This window comes from Lithobates pipiens, unplaced genomic scaffold (genome assembly GCF_037356315.1).
Source record: "Lithobates pipiens isolate NorthernLeopardFrog02 unplaced genomic scaffold, aLitPip1_a1.2 Scaffold_19, whole genome shotgun sequence".
Classification (NCBI taxonomy): domain Eukaryota; kingdom Metazoa; phylum Chordata; class Amphibia; order Anura; family Ranidae; genus Lithobates; species Lithobates pipiens.
This window is the reverse complement of record NW_027507764.1, coordinates 60,801,156-60,826,366: the sequence shown is the minus strand read 5'-3', so window position 1 is coordinate 60,826,366 and position 25,211 is coordinate 60,801,156. Positions and strand designations below refer to the sequence as shown.

At 41.4% G+C, this 25,211-nt stretch overlaps 1 protein-coding gene across 1 annotated transcript in view; it reads right to left on the bottom strand.

Moving 5' to 3' along the window:
• The window catches only part of LOC143996002 (calcitonin receptor-like), a 480,350-nt gene that overhangs the window by 36,289 nt on the left and 418,850 nt on the right, over positions 1-25,211 (bottom strand). The window contains exons 10-11 of the mRNA XM_077490789.1: positions 17,305-17,371; positions 2,046-2,264 (exon numbers count right to left, since the gene is read on the bottom strand). Of these exons, the coding sequence (XP_077346915.1) occupies positions 2,046-2,264; positions 17,305-17,371 (286 nt within the window). The remainder of the gene's footprint in view (positions 1-2,045; positions 2,265-17,304; positions 17,372-25,211) is intronic.

The following is a 25,211-nucleotide window of genomic DNA, read 5'->3' as shown; positions in this document are numbered from 1 at the left end:
TCCAGACTGAACCGAGTTTGGCCTGAACCTTAGTTCAACCGCTAGTCTTTGCAATGGCATGTTCCAACCTTTACAGGCATTTTTGTCTTTTTTTCGGTAAGTATTCTCAAATCTTCTCAAATGTCGAAAATATGACAGCTTCAGCCTAGTGGTCTGGGCTTCTAATGAAAGGCTGGGCTTGCTGTGCTGATTATTTGATTTCCTTGCTGTCCATGAGATTCTTAGAATCCTTTGCCAATAACAAATTTCAAAGACATAAATACATTTCGTGTTCTGCTTTTTCATTGTATAACTTTCACATCCGCAGAGAGTGACAGAAAATGCCACAGCGTGTGCACTTCTGATCTTTGTAGGCACATCCGTACTTTGAAAGATCATTTCTAAATCATTCATCCTTGCTCTTCCAAGTACCAGTCTATGAAGCATATCTTGACTGCTGGATCCTTTGATGTTAATAATTGATCCAAGGAAGCAGATGCTGTCTATTACTTCTATGTCTTCAACGTCAACTCTGACATTAGCTGTCCTTCTTTTTGTTATAACCTTAGTTTTCTTGATATTTTGCAGGAAAGTTCTTTTTTGCTCTTTCTTTGTCCATTTTTCATCAGCGTGGGTAGAGGTGTTAAACATTTCTAAAAATATACCTGTCCAGATCTCAACACAGATAATTGCTGTCCACTTTGTCATGTAGGTCTTGCCGTGTTCTTGTTCTTGTACACCTGATGCACTAGGGAGTTTATGTTAGCAAAGACTTCAAAGACTCTGATGACATTGATGCCCACAACAATAAGCTGTCACGAGACACATGGTATAATGTTGGACCCAGAAATGGACCACTGAATGACTTGCTCAACATAGGTAAAATATTATACGACTTTCAACACAGATAAATGCTATTAGTGAAGAACGTGGGTTTGTCCAAACCTAGAAGGCACCTTTCATTCTTAATAGCCAGATTTGTGGAGTGCACGTCATATAGTTGTCCTGTGGACAGATTCTCCCACCTGAGCTGTGGATCTCTGCAGCTCCTCCAGAGTTACCATGGGCCTCTTGGCTGCTTCTCTGAGTAATGCTCTCCTTGGCCTTGGCCTTGCCCTGTCAGTTTAGGCGGACGGCCATGTCTTGGTAGATTTTCAGTTGTGCCTTACTCTTTCAATTTTTGGATGAAGGATTGAACAGTGCTCTGTGAGATGTTTAAAGCTTGGGATATTTTTTGATAACCTAACTCTGCTTTAAATTTCTCTATAACTTTATCCCACACCTTTCTGGTGTGTTTCTTGGCCTTCATGATGTTGTTTGTTTACTAAGGTTCTCTAACGAATCTCTGAGGGCTTCCCAGAACATCTTTAATATTATTATTACCCTACAGTGGTGTAGTGGTTAGCACTCTCACTTAGCAGTAAAAAGGGTTGCTGGTTCAAATCCCAACCATGACACTACCTGCCTGGAGTTTGCATGTTCTCCCTGTGCCTGTGTGGGTTTCCTCCGGGTGCTCTGGTTTCCTCCCACACTCCAAAGACATGCAGGTAGGCTAATTGGCTTCTGTCCAAAATTGGTCCTAGTATATGAATGGGGACCTTAGATTGTGGGCTTCTTGAGGGTAGGGACCGATGTGAGTGTGCGATGTACAGGGATATGGACAATTGGAGACACTCAGGATGGACTGGTGTCTTTATTCAACCTTACTAACTTTGTAACTATTTACTAACTAGGTGACTTCTCAAGGCAATTGGTTCCACTAGATTTTAGTTAGGGGTATCAGAGGAAAGGGGGGCTGAATACAAATGGACGCCACACTTTTCACATATTTATTTATAAAAATAATAGGAAACCATTTATCATTTTCCTTCCACTTCACAATTATGTGCCACTTTGTGTTGGTCTATCGCATAAAATCCAAATAAAATAAATTTGATGTTTTTGGTTGTAACATGACAAAATGTGGAACATTTCAAGGGATATGAATCCTTTTTTAAAGGCACTGTATATACTGTCATTTGATTAAAACAAACAAAAAAAGAAGAAAAAAGACAAGTATCCAGTACCTGATAATGCATCAATATGTGCATGATATAATCATAAATTTCCCCAGCCAGTCGGTTCTCTGGCCGCCATGGAAATATAACAAACTGGATCCCTAATAATGGCACCAGAATTAACGTGGCTCGTACTGCTTTCATGTACATGTTGGACTCCGCCCGATGCGTGTCTCGTAACTTCGTCACAAGCACTAGTACAATGTTCAGAAGGAAAAACAAGTTAACCTGAAAAGATGAAAGAGAGAAAATAAGTGTGCTGTCAAGCATTAGTAACGTTTGTAAATGGATTTATACATCATATTAGTAATTCTGACATGTGCATTCTGTAATATATGCCACAAATAAAGTGTAACTAAAGGCAAGAGCTTTGTTTCTCATTTTGGGAAAGGATGGTTAAAACCACAGTGAGATTTTTTTTGCCATCTGTGTCCCATAGGGCAGTGGTCATCAACCCTGTCCTCAGGGCTCACTAACAGGCCAGGCCAGGTTTTATGTATTACCTTGGGGAGATGCAGACTAGAATACGGCAATCACTGAGCAGCAAATGATATCACCTGTAATGTATTTCAGTTATCTTGCAAACCTGGCCTGTTAGTGGGCCCTGAGGACAGGGTTGATGACCACTGCCATAGGGGAACTGTCCCATAGGTGAAACAGGAAGTGAGAGAAAATCCCTCCAAAGCGGGGGAATCCCAGTGTGTCACCAGATCACCAGAACAGGTGTCCCCATTGGAAGATTTCTTCTTTTTTATTTTTCTTGTGTCAACCAAAAATGTGTGATTTTGTTTTATTCTCACTTTTGATGATAACCGTAAACAGGAAAAATAGAGAGGTTGAATCTCGCTAATAGAAACACAGACAGTAAACAAAAAAACTGGAAGGTGTTCTAATCCCTCCTGTATACACAAAGAAAAAACAAAAAACACTTTGACTTTAATTATACTTTACATCCTATAACTACCATTTCTTTTTTATTTTGGACAGAGTGGGAAAAGCAGCTACCTCTATCAGGATTTTGCTGTAGTCTGTGGCCCAATTAAAATCACCTAACTTCCTATTAGGGGGGAAGTAACCAGAAATCTCTCCAGTGGAGAAGTCAACAAAGCACTTCATTTTGAGGATTAGGGTTTTTCATTTCTTGTCCAGCTGTCACAGAGACAGATAAAGTAAAATCTCAATGACAGTGATAAAAACTTGACAGTTGAGTTGATGGTGTAAAGTCATTCTAAGGTCCTTGCAGATGCCAAGGGAATACTTTTATGCCTGGTGGGAATGAGCTTTGACTTCTGCATATTAAATGACTTTTTACAGTAAAAGCTGTGAAATAGGAATAGATTAAATTAGATTTTTTTTAGTAAGAACATTTTCGATCAGCCTTTGTCAGCCAGGGTTGAGTGGACCCGTAGAGTTCCTCCAAAGATTGCTTGGGGTTCCTTGAGCAACGAGCAATTTCTGCCTCTCAAGAAAAACTGCTACAGACACCAATGATCTTTTCAGGTATCTGAAAGGAGGTCATTCTTCTCACTGACCACCAATGTAAGAGCCATTCTTCTCACTGACCACAAATGTAAGGAGCATTCTTTCCTCTGACCCCCCAATGTAAGAGTCATTATTTTCACTGACCCCCAATGTAAGGGCCATTCTTCCCACTGACAACCAACGTAAGGGGTATTTTTGCCACTGACCACCAATGTAAAGAACGTTAATTTCACTGACCACCAATGTATGGACAGTTCTTCCCCCTCACCACCATCGGGGAAATTAGAGAGTGCAAAATCTGGTTCAGCTGTGCATGGTAGCCAATCAGCTTCTAATGCCAGGCTGTTCAATTAAGCTTTAACAAAAAAATGCCTGGAATCTGATTGGCTACCATGCACAGCTGCACCATATTTTGCACTCTCCACTTCTAGTAAATCAACTCCATTCTTCCCACTGACTCCCAATGTATAGAGAATTTTACCATTGACTAACAATGTGAGGATAATTCCACCCGCTGCCCCGAATGTAAAGAGACACTTTACCCATGACCATCAATGTAAGGAGTCACTTTTCCACTTATTTCTCACTAATGTAAGGGAAAAGTACACGTTTAGTTTTGTTTGTCTTTTAGCCATTATTATCATTTGTTTCATTTATTATTATTACTGAATATACAGTGTACAACAATCTTAAGCACATTACATTCCTTATTCTTTTACTTATACTAACAGTACATCTACAACCTTTCATGCTAATGTCTCATAAGCTGTAGCTATGATATTTATTAGCAGGGGTTCCCTGAGCCCTGAAAGTTGTTTCAGAGGTTCCTTCATGTTAAAAAAGTTAATGCGGAACCAAACCCATTAATTTAATTGCTTCACAAAAACACAGTCAGGTCCATAAATATTGGGACATCGACATAATTCGAATGTTTTTGTCTCTATACACCACCACAATGGATCTGAAATTAAACGAACAAGATATGCTTTAACTGCAGACTTTCAGCTTTAATTTGAGGATATTAACATCCAAATCAGGTGAACGGTGTAGGAATTACAACAGTTTGTATATGTGCCTCCCACTTTTTAAGGGACCAAAAGTAATGGGACAATTGACCGCTCAGCTGTTCCATGGCCAGGTGTGTGTTATTCCCTCATTATCCCATTTACAAGGAGCAGATAAAAGGTCCAGAGTTAATTTCAAGTGTGCTATTTGCATTTGGAATCTGTTGCTGTCAACTCTCAATATGTGATCCAAAGAGCTGTCACTATCAGTGAAGCAAGCCATCATTAGGCTGAAAAAACAAAACAAACCCATCAGAGAGATAGCAAAAACATTAGGGGTGGCCAAATCAACTGTTTGGAACATCCTTAAAAAGAGAGAACGCCCCGGTGAGCTCAGCAACACCAAAATAGCTGGAAGACCACGGAAAACAACTGTGGTGGATGACCGAAGAATCCTTTCCTTGGTGAAGAAAACACCCTTCACAACAGTTTGCCAGATCAAGAACACTCTCCAGGAGGTAGGTGTATGTGTGTCAAAGTCAACAATCAAGAGAAGACTTCAGAGTGAATACAGAGGGTTCACCACAAGATGTAAACCATTGGTGAGCCTCAAAAACAGGAAGGCCAGATTAGAGTTTGCCAATCAACATCTAAAAAAGCCTTCACAGTTCTGGAACAACATCCTATGGACAGATGAGACCAAGATCAACTTGTATCAGAGTGATGGGAAGGGAAGAGTATGGAGAAGGAAAGGAACTGCTCATGATCCAAAGCATACCACCTCATCAGTGAAGCATGGTGGTGGTAGTGTCATGGCATGGGCATGTATGGCTGCCAATGGAACTGGTTCTCTTGTATTTATTGATGATGTGACTGCTGACAAAAGCAGTAGGATGAATTCTGAAGTGTTTTGGCCAATATTATCTGCTCATATTCAGCAAAATGCTTCAGAACTTATTGGACAGCGTTTCACAGTGCAGATGGACAATGACCCGAAGCATACTGTGAAAGCAACCAAAGAGTTTTTTAAGGAAAAGAAGTGGAATGTTATGCAATGGCCAAGTCAATCAACTGACCTGAATCCGATTGAGCATGCATTTCACTTGCTGAAGACAAAACTGAATGTAAAATGCCCCAAGAGCAAGCAGAAACCCAGCGTCTGGTGATGTCTATGCGTTCCAGACTTCAGGCTGTAATTGACTGCAAAAGATTTGCAAACAAGTATTAAAAAGTGAAAGTTTGATGGATGATTGTTAATCTGTCCCATTACTTTTGGTCCCTTAAAAATTGAGAGGCACATATACAAACTGTTGTAATTCTTATACCGTTCACCTGATTTGGATGTAAATACCCTCAAATTAAAGCTGAAAGTATGTAGTTAGAGCACATCTTGTTCGTTTCATTTCAGATCCACTGTGGTGGTGTATAGAGCCAAAAAGATTAGAATTGTGTCAATGTCCCAATATTTATGGACCTGACTGTATATTCCTGGCATGCCATGAATGCTGTCACATTTACTTGTGCTTTCAACCAAACTGCCCAAGTCATCTAATGGCTGAAGTCATAACCGATCACCATCGCAGTTGCACATCAAAGCAGCTTCCTTGGCTGAAAAGATTGGAAGGTTTAGTTCTGTTTTAAATACTGGGCCAGTTTTCAGCTTTCAGCGCTATCACACTTTGAATGACAATTGCATGGTCATGCAACACTGTACATATGCACAACATTTTTTTTGAGACATATAGAGTTTTCTTTCTGGTAGTTTAATTACAACAGTTTTTTAATGTTTTGCTAAACAAACAAAAAAAGACCCAAAATTTTTGTTTCTGTTATAAAATGTTTTGTTCACTGATGAGGCTGCACTGATGAGCACTAATAGGCTGCACTGATAAGCACTGATGGGGTAGCACTAATAGGCACTGATTAGGTGGCACTGATGAGCAGTGTTGGTCATCTTACTTTAAAAAAGTAATTCGTTAAGTTACAAATTACTTCTCCCAAAAAGTAATTGCGTTAGTAACTCGGTTACTACATTGAAAAGTAATTAGTTACTCAGCAAAGTAACTGTGACTTTTTTTTTATATTCTATAGACGGGACTAGCGAAGGAAGTCAATGTCACCGCCTCCATCGGCGAGATTGACACCTCGCAAGCCCCGTCACCTGGTATGGATTTAAAGGGGAACCCCTACACCGAAAAAACTGCGTGGGGGTCCCCCCAAAGTCCATAGCAGACCCTTATCTGAGCATGCAACTCGGCCAGTCAGGAAAGGGGGTGGGGACGAGCGATTGCCCCCCCTCCTGAGCCATACCAGGCCGTGTGCCCTCAACATGGGGGGGTGCTTTGGAAGGTGCTTTCTTCCACCCCAAAGCACCTTGTCCCCATGTTGATGAGGACAAGGGTCTCTTCCAAACAACCCTGGCCGTTGGTTGTCGGGGTCTGTGGGCGGGGGGCTTATCAGATTCCGGAAGCCCCCTTTAATAAGGGGGCCCCCAGATTCCGGCCCCCTACCCTATGTGAATGAGTATGGGGTACGATGTATCCTTACCCATTCACCTGGGGAAAAAAGTGTTAATAAAAAACACAACACAGGTTTTTAAAGTACTTTATTAGACAGCTCCGGGGGTCTTCTTCCAAGTTCAGTGGTCTTCTTGCCGGGCCCCTCCGCTATCTTCTGCTCTTTTACCGCTAGCGCTTTTACTAGCGGAGGATTCCGGCTTTCTCCTTCGTCGCTGCTGCCGTCCGGGGGTCTTTTTCCGACTTCGGGGGTCTTGCCCGCTCTTCGCTTCTTCTGCCAGGCCTCCGCTATCTTCTTACAACTCTTTTACTAGCGCTGGCCCGGGTCTTGTCACTGTCACTTGTTGCTGTCGCTGCTGCCTTCTTCTTCTTTTTTTTTTTCTTCTTCCTTCCGATGTTGACACAATGCTCTCTCCAGCCGTAATGGCAGGGACACGTTGTGCGGCGACTTATATAGGCATAGGGGGCGGGGTCACTGGGTGATGTCAAATGGTGACCCCGTCCCTTATGTCACAGCCCCGGGGGATAAGCCCCCCACCCGCAGACCCTGACAACCAACAGTCATGGTTGTCGGGAAGAGGCCCTTGTCCTCATCAACATGGGGACAAGGTGCTTTGGGGTGGGGGGGCCGCAGGGACCCCTTCCCCAAAGCACCCCCCATGTTCAGGGCACGTGGCCTGGTACGGTTCAGGAGGGGGGTGCTCGCTCATCCCCACCCCTTTTCCTGACCGGCCGGGCTGCGTGCTCAGGATAAGGATCTGTTATGGACTTTGGGTGGACGCCCACGCCGTTTTTTTGGTGTAGGGGTTCCCCTTTAAATCCATACCAAGCGACGGGGCTCATGAGGTGTCAATCTCGCCGATGGAGGCGGCGACATTCACTTCCTTCGCTAGTCCTGTCTACCTGGAGTCATGTTCAAAATTAACAGACTTTACTCCGTATGTGGGCAAGTTCGTTCATTTCAAAAGGACCAGACAGGTTGTAATTTGCGGTAACACCACCCAAGTAATGGGAACGGTGTTACCATGAGGGGAAGAGTACTCAGTTAGATTACTTATTACCCTCTAGTAAATGCGTTAAGTAACTCCGTAACTTACTTACATCACTGCTGATGAGGAGGTACTGATGGGCGACACTAATGGGCACTGATAGGCAGCACTTATGAGGAGGCACTGGTAGGCAGCATTGATGGGCACTGATTGCCACTGATGGGGCTGCACTGATAATCAAAGCACTGATGATCAGAGCTCTGATTATCTGTGTAAATGTCCCCTGTCACACCTGCCGTGTACTGTCTCTTTTCTCCTCAAAGGAAAGGAATGCCAATAACCAGCAAGTTTGTTTACATGTGACCAGCTGTGATTGAACACATCTGATCACATGGTAAAGGGGCGCTGTGATTGACCCTTTACTGCAATCACAGAGCATGCCAGATGTGTGCCGCAAAGGACACAGGGGGTGTGATTCTGAGAGGATGTCCATGGACGCCCTCCCAGAACGAAAGAGGCTGCCTTTCGGCTATAGCACGGTAATGAAGTGGATAAGAATGTCTACTGTAGATTGATGGTTCAGGGAGTATTCATTTGCCTTAGGAGTTCAGGAAGGAAATGTCCACTATTAGAATAAAATGGACTATGCTTTATAAGGGATTTTTTGTCTTTGTCTGAATTCACTGCAGGTTTATTGGACCTTTTGTCACCTGACCATCCATGTAACTATTTAAACTTCCCAAGCCTATGTAAAATTAATAAAAAGGTTGTGCCTTAAAAGTTGAGCTTTAAAATTAAATTAGATCTGCAGCTAACACTTATTACATTTTGGATAGTGTAGGGGAGGTTCTTTTTTTTTTTTACCCCTGCTAAATTCCCCAGTGAGAAGATTCACCTATATTTTCTGTCCCAGTGGCAACAAAGGCAATCTAAACTTACAATTGTCACCCAACCCTATGACAGAAAGAAAAAGTTTCTAACCATTTCCTACATCTAAACCTTGAAAAAAGCATTTTTTCTGGAGTTCCTTATGTTAAAAGAATACATCAGCTATGTTCATTGCAAGGATTTCAACAAAATGTATTTCAGATTACTGCAGAAGGTCCTACGTAAATGTGCTGCTTCTAGGCAACCAGCAAACTTCACTAGTAGAAAAACACAGATAGTTGTAAAGAAAAATTGTTGCTTTCATAATTGCCCATAAATGATTAACAACTTCAACAAAACAGGCATTGCATTTTAAAGTGGACAGCACAGGGGCTTAGTGGTTCATACTTCTGCCTTGAAGCACTGGGATCCTTGGAGAATTTTCTAAAGCGTTAAAAAAAATGATAAAAAAAATCTGTTTCATCATTTGTTGCTATGTTTTTTATTGTATATATATATATATATATATATATATATATATATATATATATATATATATACTTTTTGTAAAGGGTTAAAGGTTATGGTTAGGGGTTAATTTATTTTATTTACAATAAATTATTTATTTAATAATAATTATTTATTTCTTTTGTTAGGGGATAGGAATAGGGTTAATATTAGTGTTAGGGGTTAGGGTTAGAGTTAGAGATTGGGGTTGGGGGTTAACATTAGGGTTAGGGATTAGGGTTAGTGATTAAGATTAGGGTTAGACTTAGGGTTAGAGGCTAATATTAGGGTTAGGGGTTCATTTTAGGGGTTGGGGTTAGGGTTACGTATTTTTATTATTATTTATGATAAATATTATTTATGTACTGTATTTATTTATTATTATTTATTTTTATTTAATTATTGCATTTCAGTAGCAAAAATGCTCAAAAAAACGTGAGAAAAAACACACAAAAATGCTCAGAAATGCTCAAAAATGTGCAGAACAACTAGATCTGGCCAATGTTAAAATTGAAGATATTTTAGAGTATGGGGATTACCTGAATCAGTGGTGGATTTGCAAGATGCGATACATATGTTGCTGCAGGATTTGATCCCTAATATTTCACCTCACCATCTTGAAATCAACAGAGTGAATCCGCGAACATACCACATTACAACAGGAAACAGTATTTCTATTGGAGAGATTTTTGCTTGCTTTCAGTCCTGACCAAAAGTAAAGAAAATATTCCCAACAGAAAACAGATAGAATGAGAACCTGGAATGAAGTCTGAAGGATTCCTGGTTTGCAAAATATCATCTGTATGGTGTATAGATGGCACATACTTTAGAAGCTTTTTGCAAGTATTCCGTCTTTTTCTTCTTCTTCCATAAAGATTATGTAAGATTTTGTTTTCTATGCATGAGCTGTAATTTATGCTCTCCTGGAGTTCCATCTTCCAGAACCAAAAAGGATTCTCAGTGCATATGCTAATAATCAGCATATTGGCACCACACATCACCTCCTGGCCGCTTCCCCAACTCCTGCAAGATGTTTTCATCAGTCTGTAAAGAGGAATCTTTGAAGTCCAGTGAGAAAATTGCTATGTGTTTCAAACATCTAATAATTCATGTTCAAAATCCTGTCTTCTGCTTTTCATTTGGAGTTCATCGTAAGTCCAAATTTTCCTACAACGTGGGTATTTTATGTTTTTTTTTTTGGTTGATGTATCGAAGATGGCCAGAAATCACCGAATAAACTACACTAAGGGAAATAAAAGAAACTGGCCGCCCACACACATTACATTTTCCTCTTACAATATGACCATATTTACTGATAAACATCATAAAGGAAAGTGCTGAAGATATATGTAGACATTATTCTGTAAAAACGATACTAAACAAACTAGGAGATATTGGACTTTACTGGGACCAAGAGAAGGACGGCCACATTTAATTAAGGTAAAACAACAGTAAAAAGCATTAACAAAACCATGTATTCATGATAACAAGGACAATTATCCACCATATATAGAAAAACCAAGATGTCTTTGCTATATATTCCAAGAGGTCAACACGTTTGGCATATTCGCTTCCTCAGGACCCCAATATCTTGGCAGCAAAGAGATTTGGCTTATCTGTGGATGGCATGGAAGAGATGATGCACAGGATGTAGAAAATTATTGCTTAAATGTCCATTTATAAAACCAAACAAATCGACCATATATTGCCACAGTTTTACTGGCAATAGCTAGGAAAAGAGCTACCAATCCTCACTGCATTTTACAAAGAAGGATGTTTGTATGTTGTCTATGTTGGTGGACACACTATGGCTGCGGATTGTGAGGTGGTTTTGAAATTTCAATTGTACATATTGGGTGTAACATCTTTATTTGTAAAATGCAATGAGGGGATTGGCAGGTCCCTCCTTAGCAATTGTGGCAATATATGGTTGATTTGTTTGGTTTTATGAATGGACATTTAAAGTGGGGTACCCCCTAAAAAAAATAAAATTAAAAGTCAGCAGCTACAAATACTGCAGCTGCTGGCTTTTAATAATCGGACACTTACCTGTCCCGGGTTCCAGCGATGCGGGGGAACGAAGCCCCCCCCTCGCTCCCCGCTCCGCTCGCGGCGCCGTCATGCATACTGTGGGCACCCGGCTGTGGCTTCACAGCCGGGCACCCACTGCGCATGCGCGAGCGGCGCAGGGCGCCGTGATACGCCGTACAGTCACCTGGGACACGTGACAGGTCCCAGGTGAATGTGCGGCGCGAGGGGAAGTGATGTCACCAGCCCGGGCAATGAAGAAGGCAGACTACGAGGGACCCCCTAGCAACCGGTATTTAGAGGTGAGTAAAAATTTTTTTTTTTGCCAATTATTTTTTTTTGATTTTTTTTAAGAATTTTAAGTAGTTTTATTTTTTGGGGGGCAACTCCACTTTAAGCAATAATTTTCTACATGTATCATCTCTCCCACGCAATCCACGGATATGCCAAATCTCTTTGCTGCCAAGTTATTGAGGCCCTGAGGAAGTGAATATGTAAAACGCATTGATCTCTTTGAATATTTAGCAAATACATGTTGTTTTTTTCTATATATGGTGGATAATTGTCCTTGTTAACATGAAATAATGATTTTAGATTTTTTTTTAATTTTTGTAATAAATGCTGTTGTTTTATCTTAACTAAACATGGTCGTCCCTCTCTTGGTACCAGTAAAGTCCAATATCTCCTAGTTTTTTTTAGTATACATTCCATATGGATGAGGTATCCCTTATATAGACCTAGGCTAAATTCCCACCACCTATGTTCCAAACCCCTGACATGCATTTGTGGCATGGTATTTCAATGTAAATTTCTCCTTGGGACTGATAAAAACACTTTCATTCAGGAGTTGGCAATATTGCCTTTCCGAATGCATGTAAACTGCCCCATATTTTATATTGTATGAGAGCTGCCATGGCTATGTCTGCCCTTAAGCACAACATTACTAAATATATTGGAAGGTAAATTATATTTATTTTATTTTTTTTTACATTTTTTCAGTTGCTTTCTAGTTTATAAATTAGAATGTCCATGAAGACTCCCAGGAGTCTTCATGTGCATTTTTTTTTTTTATCTGGGGGATGGGCTTTCTCAGCTAAAGCACACTACTGCCTGTATGCCTGAGATCGGGCCAGATGGGCTGCTGGAGTGAGGAATAAAGTATGCATTTATACCTTTCTCATACACCCCTAGACATAAACATCATCTAAGGCCGCGTACACACGGGCGGATTGTCTGTCCAACTTAGTCCGCTGAACCGTGTTTCAGCGGACAATCCGCTCGTGTGTGGGCTTCAGCGGACTTTTTCAGCGGACTGTCTGACGAACAAAGTCTTACGGAATTTCCGTAATTTTGTCCGTCCAAACTTGGTTTCAGGGGACAGTCCGCTCGTGTGTAGGCAAGTTGGACGGACTAAGTATGGCGCATGCTCAGAAAGGATTTACACGGCCGAAGGTTGCATTGCAGTGTATAGGACGTCGTTTTTCTAGTCCCGTCGTACGTGCCGTTCACGTCATCGCGCACGCTTTCAGCGGACTGTCTGCTCATCGTGTGTGGTCAAGTCCGTTCATTCAAATTTTGAACGGACTGTCTGTCGGATTGTCTGACGAACTTAGTTGGGCAGACAATCCGCCCGTGTGTACGCGGCCTGAGACCGGCCATATGCGGTTTGAACCTTGGCCAGTTAACCAGGAACAGTCCAAGATTCAAACCTTTATTGGGCAGGCTGAATGTACCAAGCTGATCAATCGATCAACATGGGTACAACCAGCCTGCCGGATTCTCTTGCTATAGCCGCAAGCGATAATCACTCTCTTCTCCCTGTGGGGACGGCTTCCTCAGCCCACCCTCGCCCCAGATAGAACTTTTTTTTTAAATTCCTAGAGTTGGGCTTTAAAATACAACACTAAAGGGCAACATTTTTATTTAGCAAAAATGTTTCACAGTAATCATAAAAAAAATTGTTAGCTATCTGTCCCTGGTAGTACCTCTTCTTTGGCACAAATTGCTCTCAGTTATCTGGTTTAGATGACACCCAATGTAATTTAAACCGAAAGACTGAGAACCTTACTGTGAATGCAGGGCTACATGAACATCCCCCTGGGAAAGGAGGAGGAGGGCAACTGCTCTCTTCATAAGTAAGGATGCCACAGCCCAGAGAACAGAAGAGGAAGAGGACATTATGTGACCGGCCTGAAGACTTCAGAAAGTATGAAAGCAAAAATAAAACTTTGTGAAAGTATGGAGCCTAGATTTGGCCTTTACGCAGTTTTGAATCACAGACCATGGACATACATGGTTTATATGAGTGTTAGAAAAGTTCCAGAATTTCATATCGTTAAATTTGTCTATATGACAAGTCCTGATGTTAACAAGAGCATAAGGCCGCGTACACACGGGCGGACTGTTCGTCCAACTTTGTCCGCTGAACAGTGTTTCAGCGGACAGTCCGCTCGTGTGTGGGCTTCAGCGGACAGTTTCAGCGGACAGTCTGACGAACAAAGTTTTTCGGAATTTCCGTAAGACTGTCCGCTGAAACTTGGTTTGAGCGGACAGTCCGCTCGTGTGTAGGCTTGTTCGGCAAACTAAGTCTCGCGCATGCTCAGAAAGAATTTACACGGCGAAGGTTGCATTGCAGTGTATCGGACGCCGAATTTCTCGTCCCGTCGTACGTGCCGTTCACGTCATCGCGCAAGTTTTCAGCGGACTGTTCGTTCGTCGTGTGTGGTCAAGTCCGTTCATGCTAATTTTGAACGGACTGTTTGTCAAACTGTTTGACGAACCTAGTTGGGCGGACAGTCCGCCCGTGTGTACGCGGCCTAAGTGTCCCACAATCTGCTCCCACAGCAGCCAGATAATTTCACAACACCCCCTGGCTGAACCTTTGACAAAGTCGTACCATTGAAACGCCTGAGTCTATTAATGGCATGCTGTCATGTACACATGTGAGCACAATATTGGTGATTACATTTTAATAAATAAAATATACTACATTCTATGACATTTTCTGTTTTTGGGAATACACGTGATGATGGTTGATGAAGATTAAAAGTGAAGACACAGGGATCTTGTGGAGAAAAAAAGCTTTATTGGAACCGGTAAAGGTTTAGGACGTTGAACACATAAGGATATAGATACATACCTGCTAGAGGTTGAAGGAGATTTCTTCAGACCTCAATTGTAGTTGGGACTTTGCACCTATACAACGCTGAGTGATAAAGATAAATTCTGCCTACGTGACAGCCAGGGAACTAGCATTCTCAATGGAGAGCTTAGCGATGGCAGCCTCCATTATTCTCTCATGACAGAATCCCAATAACTCACAGTCGTTTACTAATTAATATTATTCTTAGTAATAAATTACATCACTTCTTGGTTGCAAAAAAAAAAAAAAGTCCTAAAATAACACATGTAGACAAATCTGTAATAGACAGTCAATGATGAAACACTATATGGCCAACAGTATGTGGACATTTGACCACCACACCTACCTACAGTATATGGCTAAATGTATGTGGCTACCCTTCCAAATTATAGAGTTCAGGTGTTTCCAATGAAGAATTCAGTTCTACAACATACAAATACATTTTGGACAATTGTGAACATTGTGTTAACAGTTTGTAGAAGACCCTTTACTGGTCCAGCATGATTGTGCACCTTGCGTTCAAAGCCAGCTCCATGAAGGCATGGTTTGATGAATTTGCTGTGGAGAAACTCAAGTGTCCTGCTCAATGCCCTGACCTCAACCCTACTGAACACCTTTGGGTGAACTGAAAGGCTGAATGAGAACCAGGTCTTCTCATCCAATATCTGACCTCACAAATGTTCTTGTGGCTGAATGGACACAAATTCCCAAACACACACTACAAAATCATGTGTAAAGCCTTCCCAGAAGAGTGAAGGCTGCTACAGCCACAAGGGTAGCAACTATACTGTATTAATGACAATGCTTTTTGAATAGGATGATACATTTATTTATTGATAGGTGTGATCATCAGGTGTCTATAATCTTTTGTCCATAATGTATAAATGTTTTCAGCTAAATTAGATATAGTTTTTTTTTTCACCGAATAAAAGAAAAAGGGAGATTTCAGGAAAAAAGTTCAAAATTTATGGTCATAAAATAAAGGACGCCTAGCAACTACGGGTAAAATTTTAATCTGTATTCACGCCAGCAAATCATGTCCTGCATCTGATTTTCCCATTCTTCAGTGCTAAATCCAGGACAGGGTAACGTTTGCGGCATTCACAGTACTTGGCAATGCTACATTCCCCAGCAGGCTTTGAAAAATTAGCTGTTTTTTAAAGGCAGATTATTAATTATAATAATGATTCACAGCTGATTCTTAGGCCGCGTACACACGGGCGGACTGTTCGCCCAACTTTGTCCGCTGAACAGTGTTTCAGCGGACAGTCCGCTCGTGTGTGGGCTTCAGCGGACAGTTTCAGCGGACAGTCTGACGAACAAAGTTTTTCGGAATTCCCGTAAGACTGTCCGCTGAAACTTGGTTTGAGCGGACAGTCCGCTCGTGTGTAGGCTTGTTCGTCAAACTAAGTTCCGCGCATGCTCAGAAAGAATTTACACGCCGAAGGTTGCATTGCAGTGTATAGGACGTCGTTTTTCTAGTCCCGTCGTACGTGCCATTCACGTCATCGCGCACGCTTTCAGCGGACTGTTCGTTCATCGTGTGTGGTCAAGTCCGCTCATGCAAATTTTGAGCGGACTGTTTGTCGGATTGTTTGACAAACTAAGTTGGGCGAACAGTCCGCCCGTGTGTACGCGGCCTTAAAGTGGAAGTTCACCCTAATACTAAAATATTAAAATCTACTGGCATCCACATTCTAAGACTAACTTATCTAGCCCTGTAAAGAAGAAATCGCTATACTTACCTTTTTTGATGCCACTCCAGTCCAGGCTCCAGCGGCAGAAGCTGTGTGCAGGAGACAGCCGACAATGGCTGTGAAATGCCTAAGCCCTTGTACACACGGTCGGAGATTCCGACAACCAAATCAGTCGGATTTTGTCCGTCAGATTTTGTCCGACGGATTTTGTCCGAAACTGTTGCATACACACGGTCGGACAAAGTTGTCGGAAAATCCAACGTGATGACGTTATTTCGTTATGATGGGACTACATTCACGCTAGTAGCCAATAGCTTTGGTGTAGGAATTTGATCTAAGCATGCGTGGCACTTTGTCCGATAGGAATTCTCTACACATGATCGGAGTATTTTGACGGAAAATTTTACCAACAAGTTGGAAAACTTGGTCTGTCGGATACTCCGACGGAAACAGTCCGATGTAGACCACACACAGTCGGAATATCTGACAAAACGGTCCGATCGGACACATTCTGTCGGAATCTCCGACCGCGTGTACAAGGGCTAAGAAGTGATGTCACCCATAGACTTACTATGGGGCTTCCATTGTTGGCTGTCTCCTCTGCACCCGCCTCCGCAGCAAAACCGCTGCTGACAGCTCAGCGTGGGACCGGAGGGGCTTCAGATAAGGTATGTATAGCCATTCTTTCTTTACAGGGCTAGGTAGTTTAGTCTTAGATTGTGGATGTCAGTAGATTTTGAGATTTTAGTATTAGGGTGAAATTCTACTTAAGTAGACTGAGTTCCCATTAGCTTCATGTTTTTGGTGCTGTTTCCAGAAAAAGCATCTTTCATAGGGATGAATGTAACCATATGTAAAATGTACACTATAACAAATGAAAAAAGGTCCTTAGTCTGAAAGGCCAGTGAATGGCCCAATATACAGTATGTGACTAGGCATGCAAATTTGCCCAAATTTTTCCACTTTTTATAAATATTCCACCATACACAGAATGTTTATGTATTTTGCTCCATATAAAATGAAAATATAATCTTACCAGTAATGCAGCCATGATTGGGCCATGAACGATGTATAATAAATGTGTCTCCACGCTCATCCAACAGCTAAAGAAAAATACACATATTTAGGGTAAATCTGATCCAGATTTTATTCAATTTTTTTTGCAATTTTATTTTAGTTGTAGAACATTCTTGTAGATGGCCCTCCTGTCTTCTTCCCTCCAGCATTACAGGGCATGTTCCAATGTTTTTTTTATGTATCACAATTTGTATACTCAATCAACCATACTGGCTTTATAGTTGTATAAATATCATAAAATAAAAACATGTTTTCTTTCTTTCACAGCCAAAAGTCCTTGTATCTGTATTTCTCTTTACTTTACTTTAAAGTAAGCCAGATTGTTTGGAGAAAGCTGTATGTAACCAGAAGGATCAGATTTGACCTGTAACACAGCTGCATGGAATTATTTTTATAAATACTTCAAACCCTCTCTACTAGCGATGAGCCAAACCCCACTGAAACCAATCATTTTCTAGGCTAATATGAAAGCAGTTGTCAAGCAAATGGGCTTGGGGTGGGAGGGTGGTCTGGTCACTGCCCTGAGGAGCATGTATCAAAGCAAAAGGCCCCTTTCGTACTGATGCTAAGATCAGGTCCATGCTTAAAGGGTAAAATTTAAAATACTAAATTACTTTATACAGCTGGAGATTCCCTTCATTTATACATATATATTGTTTCATGAGGGTCTGGGATGGATGTCAAGATGGGGGGGGGGGCTTCATGCTTTTTTTTTTTGGTTGTTTTTAATGTGAGGTTCCTCCTAATATGAACTTTGGGGAGGACCTCATGCTGTTTGTACCCACCAGATCACTAGAAACAAGGAGCCCTGAGCAGGAAGCTGTAGTAATCCTGCTACTAAATGTTTAACTACCAACTGCAGCCAAGCTGAACAACAATCCATTTGCCAACCCTCTAAAAAGCTGTAATTCCATCTGAACCCAAGCTGGAAACAAACTGGCAGGTCATTCCTACTGTCCATTTAGCATATATGGTATCCTTATGCAGGTTATGGGGATCTGTAATTCTATTTGTAACAAAAGCACTTTTTTTATGTGTTTTTTCATGCCTGTAGTGCTGGCCCCTCTGCACAAAAAACAAACACTAAACATGAAATCAAGGGGGCGTGTCCAAGATGGTGACGTGAGCGGCTGCTTTTTCTTGAACTCTGCTGAATAGTTGTATATCTCCTGCTCTTGAGGGTGTAATTCCTCCTGTTATGACAACTGGCACCTGGATGAGACGCAGATTGTCGGGCACATCATCAGGGAAGGGGAAGAAGCTCTATTTGCCCCCAAGCTCGGAGAAATCCCTTCCAACCTCCGTCTCCCACATGACGAACCGCTCCAGCGCCACTCCCACATTGCCTCTGAGATGGACCTTAAGGAGTCGGCTGACTCCCAACCACCCAGGCTGGCAGATGTGATGGCGACCATTGCTACCTGTCAGGCCATGCTAAAGGCTAAAATTTAAGCAGTCCAGCTGGATGTGGACCTACTTAGACAGGATATGGATGAACTCCATTCCAGAGTCACGGAAACTGAGCAAAGAGTAGGCCAAATGGAGGATGCAATCACAGAGCACAACGTCGCCATCTGCACTCTACAGACCAAGGTGAAGGCTCTTGAGTATAGGACAAAAGATGCAGAGAACAGAAATCGGAGGAACAGCCTCCATAAGAAATTGAGAGAAGATGCCCACTTCTCTCCTCACTATGCAGTGGAACGGGCGCATCGTGTCCCACCTAGGCCCAAACCCCCTGGAGCAGCCCCGAGAACCTTCATCCTATGGATGCTCAACCTCTAGATAGGGATGACATACTTTGTGCCTCCTGAGTCCTTGAGATCTGTATTTTTCCAAAACAACAAGCTGCTGAATTTCCCGGACTATTCGGTGAAGACGCAGAACCTCCAAAAGTCGTTTGACCAGGTTAAGCCTGCAATGAGGGCTCGCAATATCCGCTACATTGTCCTGTTCCCAGGCTGATTGTGAGTCCAGGATGGGGAGATGACCCGCTTCTTCACATCGCTGAGAGAAGCCTCAGCTTGGCTGAAGTCTCTGCCACCTAACTGCTAACCCAATGACTGTCTGAAGTGGATTATTGTAAGTTTATACTTGCCACCTCCTGCCTCTTTCACACTGTTAAATAAGATCACGGCCAAGGTGGCGGAGTTTGCTACTGACAACGTTGTTCTTTTAGGTGATCTTAATCTAGTGCCTGACTTGGGCATGGATAGGCTGACATCTACTGGTTCTCGACATCTGGGCTTGGCAGCCTGGGGGACACCTATGGCTTGACGGATGCGTGGAGGTGGTGGAACCCACAATCCCATGCCTATACTTGCCACTCAGCATCTTACAAAACTTTCTCCAGTATAGATTTGGCCTTTGCTGGGAGTGTTCTGTTCTGCCCAGAGTCAGGGACATTAAGATACTGCCGAGGGATATCTTGGATCATGCTCCACTGCTTTTCAACCTTGATCCCCTTATTAATTCATCAAACAAGCTATGGAGGCTTTCCAGGTTTTGGATCTCAGACCCAATAGTAGATGTACAGTTCAGGGAGGTGATGGCTAGCTATTGGGCGGTCAACCCGGGTTTGGCAGAGGCGATGACTGTTTGGGATGCACGTGACACACACGTGAAGATTAAAATAAATAAGAAACAAAATTGACTAAGAGGCCTAGCCCATGAATGAGGCGCTGTGCAGAAAATGAAATTGGTGTTGTGGCCTAGTGCCCTTTCTCACAGTGGGGTCCCAAATCCTTAGTGATAAAAGGAGCACCCCTGGGATGGCATTCTCAGAGGGCTCTTAACCACCACTCTGCCTTCCCGACCCCTGGCCAGTTAATTTTGAATCAGGAGGCACTGGAGCCCTCAAAATCCTTCACACTGGCAACCCACGTGGTGGATGCTCAATTTGGGTTCCTTCCTATGAGGAAGATCCCCATCATACCAGCAGGGATTCTATACAGCCAGTCCTCCCAGCCAGAAGGTCAGAATGATGGTGGAGCACCCCTACTGGACACTGATAAGAACAGATACTACATTTGATCTTATCCAAAATACCAAGAGTGGCGGAAGTACTAGGACAGCCAATTTGGCTTGGAAAGAGTGCTGTGTGTACCTGAGAAAATTGAATAATCTGGAGCAGTTAGGCCACTGCTGCTGTTCTTGATAGGGGAGGCAGCTGCCTTCACAAGTGGAAAGCCAGAGTACATCACTCTATGGAGAGATCCTGTTTGGTGGCAGGATTGCAAATAAAGGATACTACTTTTGTAAATTTGGAAACATAGCTAGCCAGGTTATGTTTTTCTTTTTTTTTTTAGCCCGGGCTCACACTTGTGCGATGTCACACATCGTATGTGATTCGCACCTGCACTGCGGTGCCGATCATATGTGATGTCTGTGCAGTGCAAGTTCAGCCATACAGTTGTAAGGCTGAACTTGCATTGGATTCGCATAAAAAAAGGTGCAGGGACTTTTTTTCCCCCTCGCTGGAATCAGATCGCATGGGTGTTCTCTCCCATGTGATCCAATTCCTGTCCGAATCCACAGTTCACACTATGATCTGTGAACCGATCTGGGGGTGTCATTAACATCATATTGACACCCGCAGCGGTTTGCAGAGGGTAGTGTGAACTGCCTACGGGAGAGATGCTCTGGTTCTCGCATCGCGACAGTGGGAACATTGGCTTAAGAAGATGGCTTTATTAGCTTATATAGGAAAATAGAAATCACAGAAACAGTGCAAAGGAAAACACAGTCCCCACTCAGAACATAAATAAAGATGTCCAGTCACAGCAGACTCCATTTAGGTAATGCCACGAGACAATGTCCGTGTCTTGTATAACACCGATAGTGAACAATTTGTTAACAGAGGGTGGGTACTATGGTGCTGTTGTCCCATCAGACCAACAGGCTGCACTGAAGGGAAAGGCAGAAAGCATACAGAGGGAGACATGAAAAATAAAAGATCATAAAGAAAACAAGAAGTTAAAATGAGATGGAAACAGTGAAATTTATTTCAAAGATTGCTGTTAAGTTACTGTCTCTACATCAGGCCATCTTTAAATTGGGAAGATCCCATGTAAAGGATTCAAGTGGTCCACGTTGTCATGTAAGTGATGTATGAATCAATCAATCAAGTCCTTCATTCTTTGAGGGTGGAAAATTTCACTATGGACAATTTCTTGTTATTTTTTTTTTGCCATGGACAAGCTGATTACGTTTTTTCTTTTGAGGCAAAAAACACAATAATACTGAACTTCAGCCAAAATGTCTCATTTAGCTGGGAAGAGTGATTTTTATTGCACTAGGCGGATCTTGTTAACAGAGATAACTACAATTCCAGTAGAGTGTGAAAGGTTAGAACCTCTTTCGGGTTTTGGTTACTGTCTGCACAGTGGTGTAGTGGTTAGCACTTTCACCTAGCAGCAATAGGGTTGCTGGTTCAAATCCCGACCACGACACTATCTGCCTGGAGTTTGCATGTTCTCCCTGTGCCTGCATCGGTTTCCTCCAGGTACTCCGGTTTCCTCCCACACTCCAAACACATGCTGGTAGGTTAATTAGACCCTGTCCAAAGAATTGGCCATAATATGTGTATGTCAATGTTGTAAGTGTGTCGGGACTCTACAGGTTAAGGACCGCATAAATAGCTGCAGATGGACACCGGTGGCAAGAAAAGCACCCAGAGGCGATTCAGTTCGTATAGGTAGTGCTATATAAGTCATTTATTCATTCTGTAACCCTATTGCAGAGATTTCCCCTCAATTCCTGTTATACCCCTACCTTAATATCAAGACAACCCAATGGATAGTGTGAAAAGGACATTTATCCAAACAGTTGCCATGACTCAATATCAACATATGAGGGCCCAGAGGCTAGCGGGAGTAGAAAATGTGCCACTGTCAGTGAACAATGTCTCAGGTTTGGTAGTCAGTGGTAGTAAAAAAAATTATAGAGGGTTGGGTAGAACGGCAAAGTCTGGCAAAAAACTGTTGTGCCACATCCAATAATACTATAGAAAAATGGGGTTCCCCTGGGGGTAGACTTTTTAGGCACGTACACAAAAGAGTATATAACAAAGTACAACATTTATTTAGTAGAATAAAATCATGCCATAAAGAAAATTAAACAGCATCATACATAAAGTATCAAGAACAGATCATCCATACATAATATCATTGTAGTTGGTGACCAACCACAACTATTCTTTTGTGTACGTGCCTAAAAAGTCCACCCCCAGTAGAACTCCCTTTTTCTCTAAAAAAAAATTATATAGCGCCTATGGTCAGTAGGAGGAGGAATAGTGCTCCACCACTGGTGTCAGAGGGTGGAATAGTGTCCCATCTTTTACACCACTGGAATGAATACTGCCCCATTGTTGGTGTCAGTGGAAGGAATAATGCCCTATCCTTGGTGTCAGTGAAAGAACAATGCTCCATTGTTGGTGTCAGAGGGAGAAATAGTGCCCAATTGTTCATGTCAGTGGAAAGAATTCTGCCCTATCATTGGTGTCAGTGAAATTAATTATGCCCCACTGTTGGTGTTAATGGATGGAACGGTGCCTTGTATCAGTTGGAGGAATAGTGCTCAAAAGGTGAATAAATGTGAGCAAAGGGCTGCAGTTTGGAGACCACCGCCGTCGGTACTTCAAAGAGGTATAACGTTATTAAATGTATATTGGTATAACGATGATCAAAGCTCGCCACAGCGCCTAGAGGCGATTCAGTTCGCATTGTGCGCTATATAAGTATTTCATTCATTCATTCATTATTATGGGAGCAGCTAGCTACCATAACCCCAGTATCTTCTTCAGCGGGCGGCCCACTTCATGATAAAAGTGGTCTCTGCAGCGGATTTGCCGTGAGATCACTTTTATCGGTGGTGGGAGAGGCCCCTCCCTCCCGCCTTGCTCCCGTGCCGTCCGCCACCAGAAACAGTGGAGGCAATCGGGTCCTGTCTCCTGTTAGGTATGGAGATGAGTGAGGGGAAGATGTCCCCCACCCGTCTCCATACCATTGCAGGGCGGAAGCGACGTCAAAACATCACTTCCGCCCATAGCTCTTAAAGAGACATTTTTTTTTAAACTACATTTTTTTTTTATTGCATTTTAGTGTAAATATGAGATGTGAGGTCTTTTTGACCCCAGATCTCATATTCAAGAGGTCCTGCCCTGCTTTTTGTCTATTACATGGGATGTTTACATTACTTGTAATAGGCATGAAAGTGACACAATTTTTTTTAAAAAAAGAACAGTCTACAAATAAAAAATAAAAGGTAAAATAAATAAGATTTTTTATTTTTTTTTAAACGTGCCCTGTCCCGCCGAGCTCGCGCGCAGAAGCGAAAGCATTTGTGAGTAGCGCCCGCATATGAAAACGGTGTTCAAACCACACTTGTGAGGTATCGCCGCGATCGTTAGAGGGAGAGCAATAGTTCTAGACCTCCTCTGTAACTTAAAACATGCAACCTATAGAATTATTTAAACATTGCCTATGGAGATTAAGGGTAAAAGTTTGCCGCCATTCCACGAACGGGCGCAATTTTGAAGCGTGACATGTTGGGTATCAATTAAATAAAGATAGTGCGCTTGTAAGACCGCAGCGCAAATACAGTGTGACAGAAAGTATTGCAACGACCAACATTTTATTCTCTAGGATGTTATAAAATATATATAATGTTTGGGAGTTCTAAGTAATTTTCTTGCAAAAAAAAAAAAAGCTGTTTTTAACTTGTAAACACCTAATCTCAAAAAGAGGCTCGGGGCTGAAGTGGTTAAAATCTTTAGCTTAACCATGTTAATGTAACTTCAGAATAATTTTCAATATTTTCAGACCTTACATAAAAATAATACAGCAATAACACAGTATGTGGTAATCTTGCCATGAAGTTTTTTGTGTAGGCACTTCCTGTTATAGGTGACAACTCTGCCCCTGTCTCTTAATTCTGCTCCTTTGTTGTCATCCTGTCACAAGCTATGCACGTGGAGACTACAAGCAGCCATACCAACTAGACATGTGCAGTTTGTTCCGAATCGAAATTCGGACACATTTTTTGTTATTCGAAAATTCGGATTTATCAGAATTTCCAAATGACAACAGTAACGAATTTAAACAAATCCGAAATAACAAAATACAATTTTGGACTAAATTCTAATTAAAATAGTTTTTTAATCGAATTCGAATTTTTGAAGAGACTAAAATAGAAAATAAAATAAAGGAATATAATTGCAAATAATATAATATAATGGAAAATAATAGAAAAAAGTAGAATAAAACAGAACAGAATACATAATACAATAGAAAAAAAAATAGAAAATAAAGGCATACAATAGAAAATAAAATAATAGAATAAAAAAAAGAATAGAGTAAAACAGAACAAAATAGAATAGAAAATAAAGTAATAGAATAGATTATAATATAATAAAAAAAATAGAGTAAAAATAGAGTAAAACAGAACAAAATAGAATAGAAAATAAAAGAACAGAATAAAATAGAATAGAAAATAAAGTAATAGAATAGATTATAATATAATAAAAAAAATTGACTAAAATAGAAAGAATATAACCATCTTCTGCAATTTGAATTTTAAACAAAATAAATTTGAATTCACATAGAAAAGAATAGAATATAAAAGGATAGAATAGAAAAGAACAGTTTAGAAAAAAACAATAGAATAGAGTAAAATTTAAAGAATATAACCTTTTTCTGAAAATTGAATTTCAATAAGAATAAATTCGAATTTGAATGGAATAGAAAATAATAGAATAGAAAATAAATGATCAGAATAGAACAGAATAGAAAATAAAATAATAGCATAGAATAGAATAGAATAGAAAAAAGCAATAGATTAGAATATAACAATATATGTTATATATTA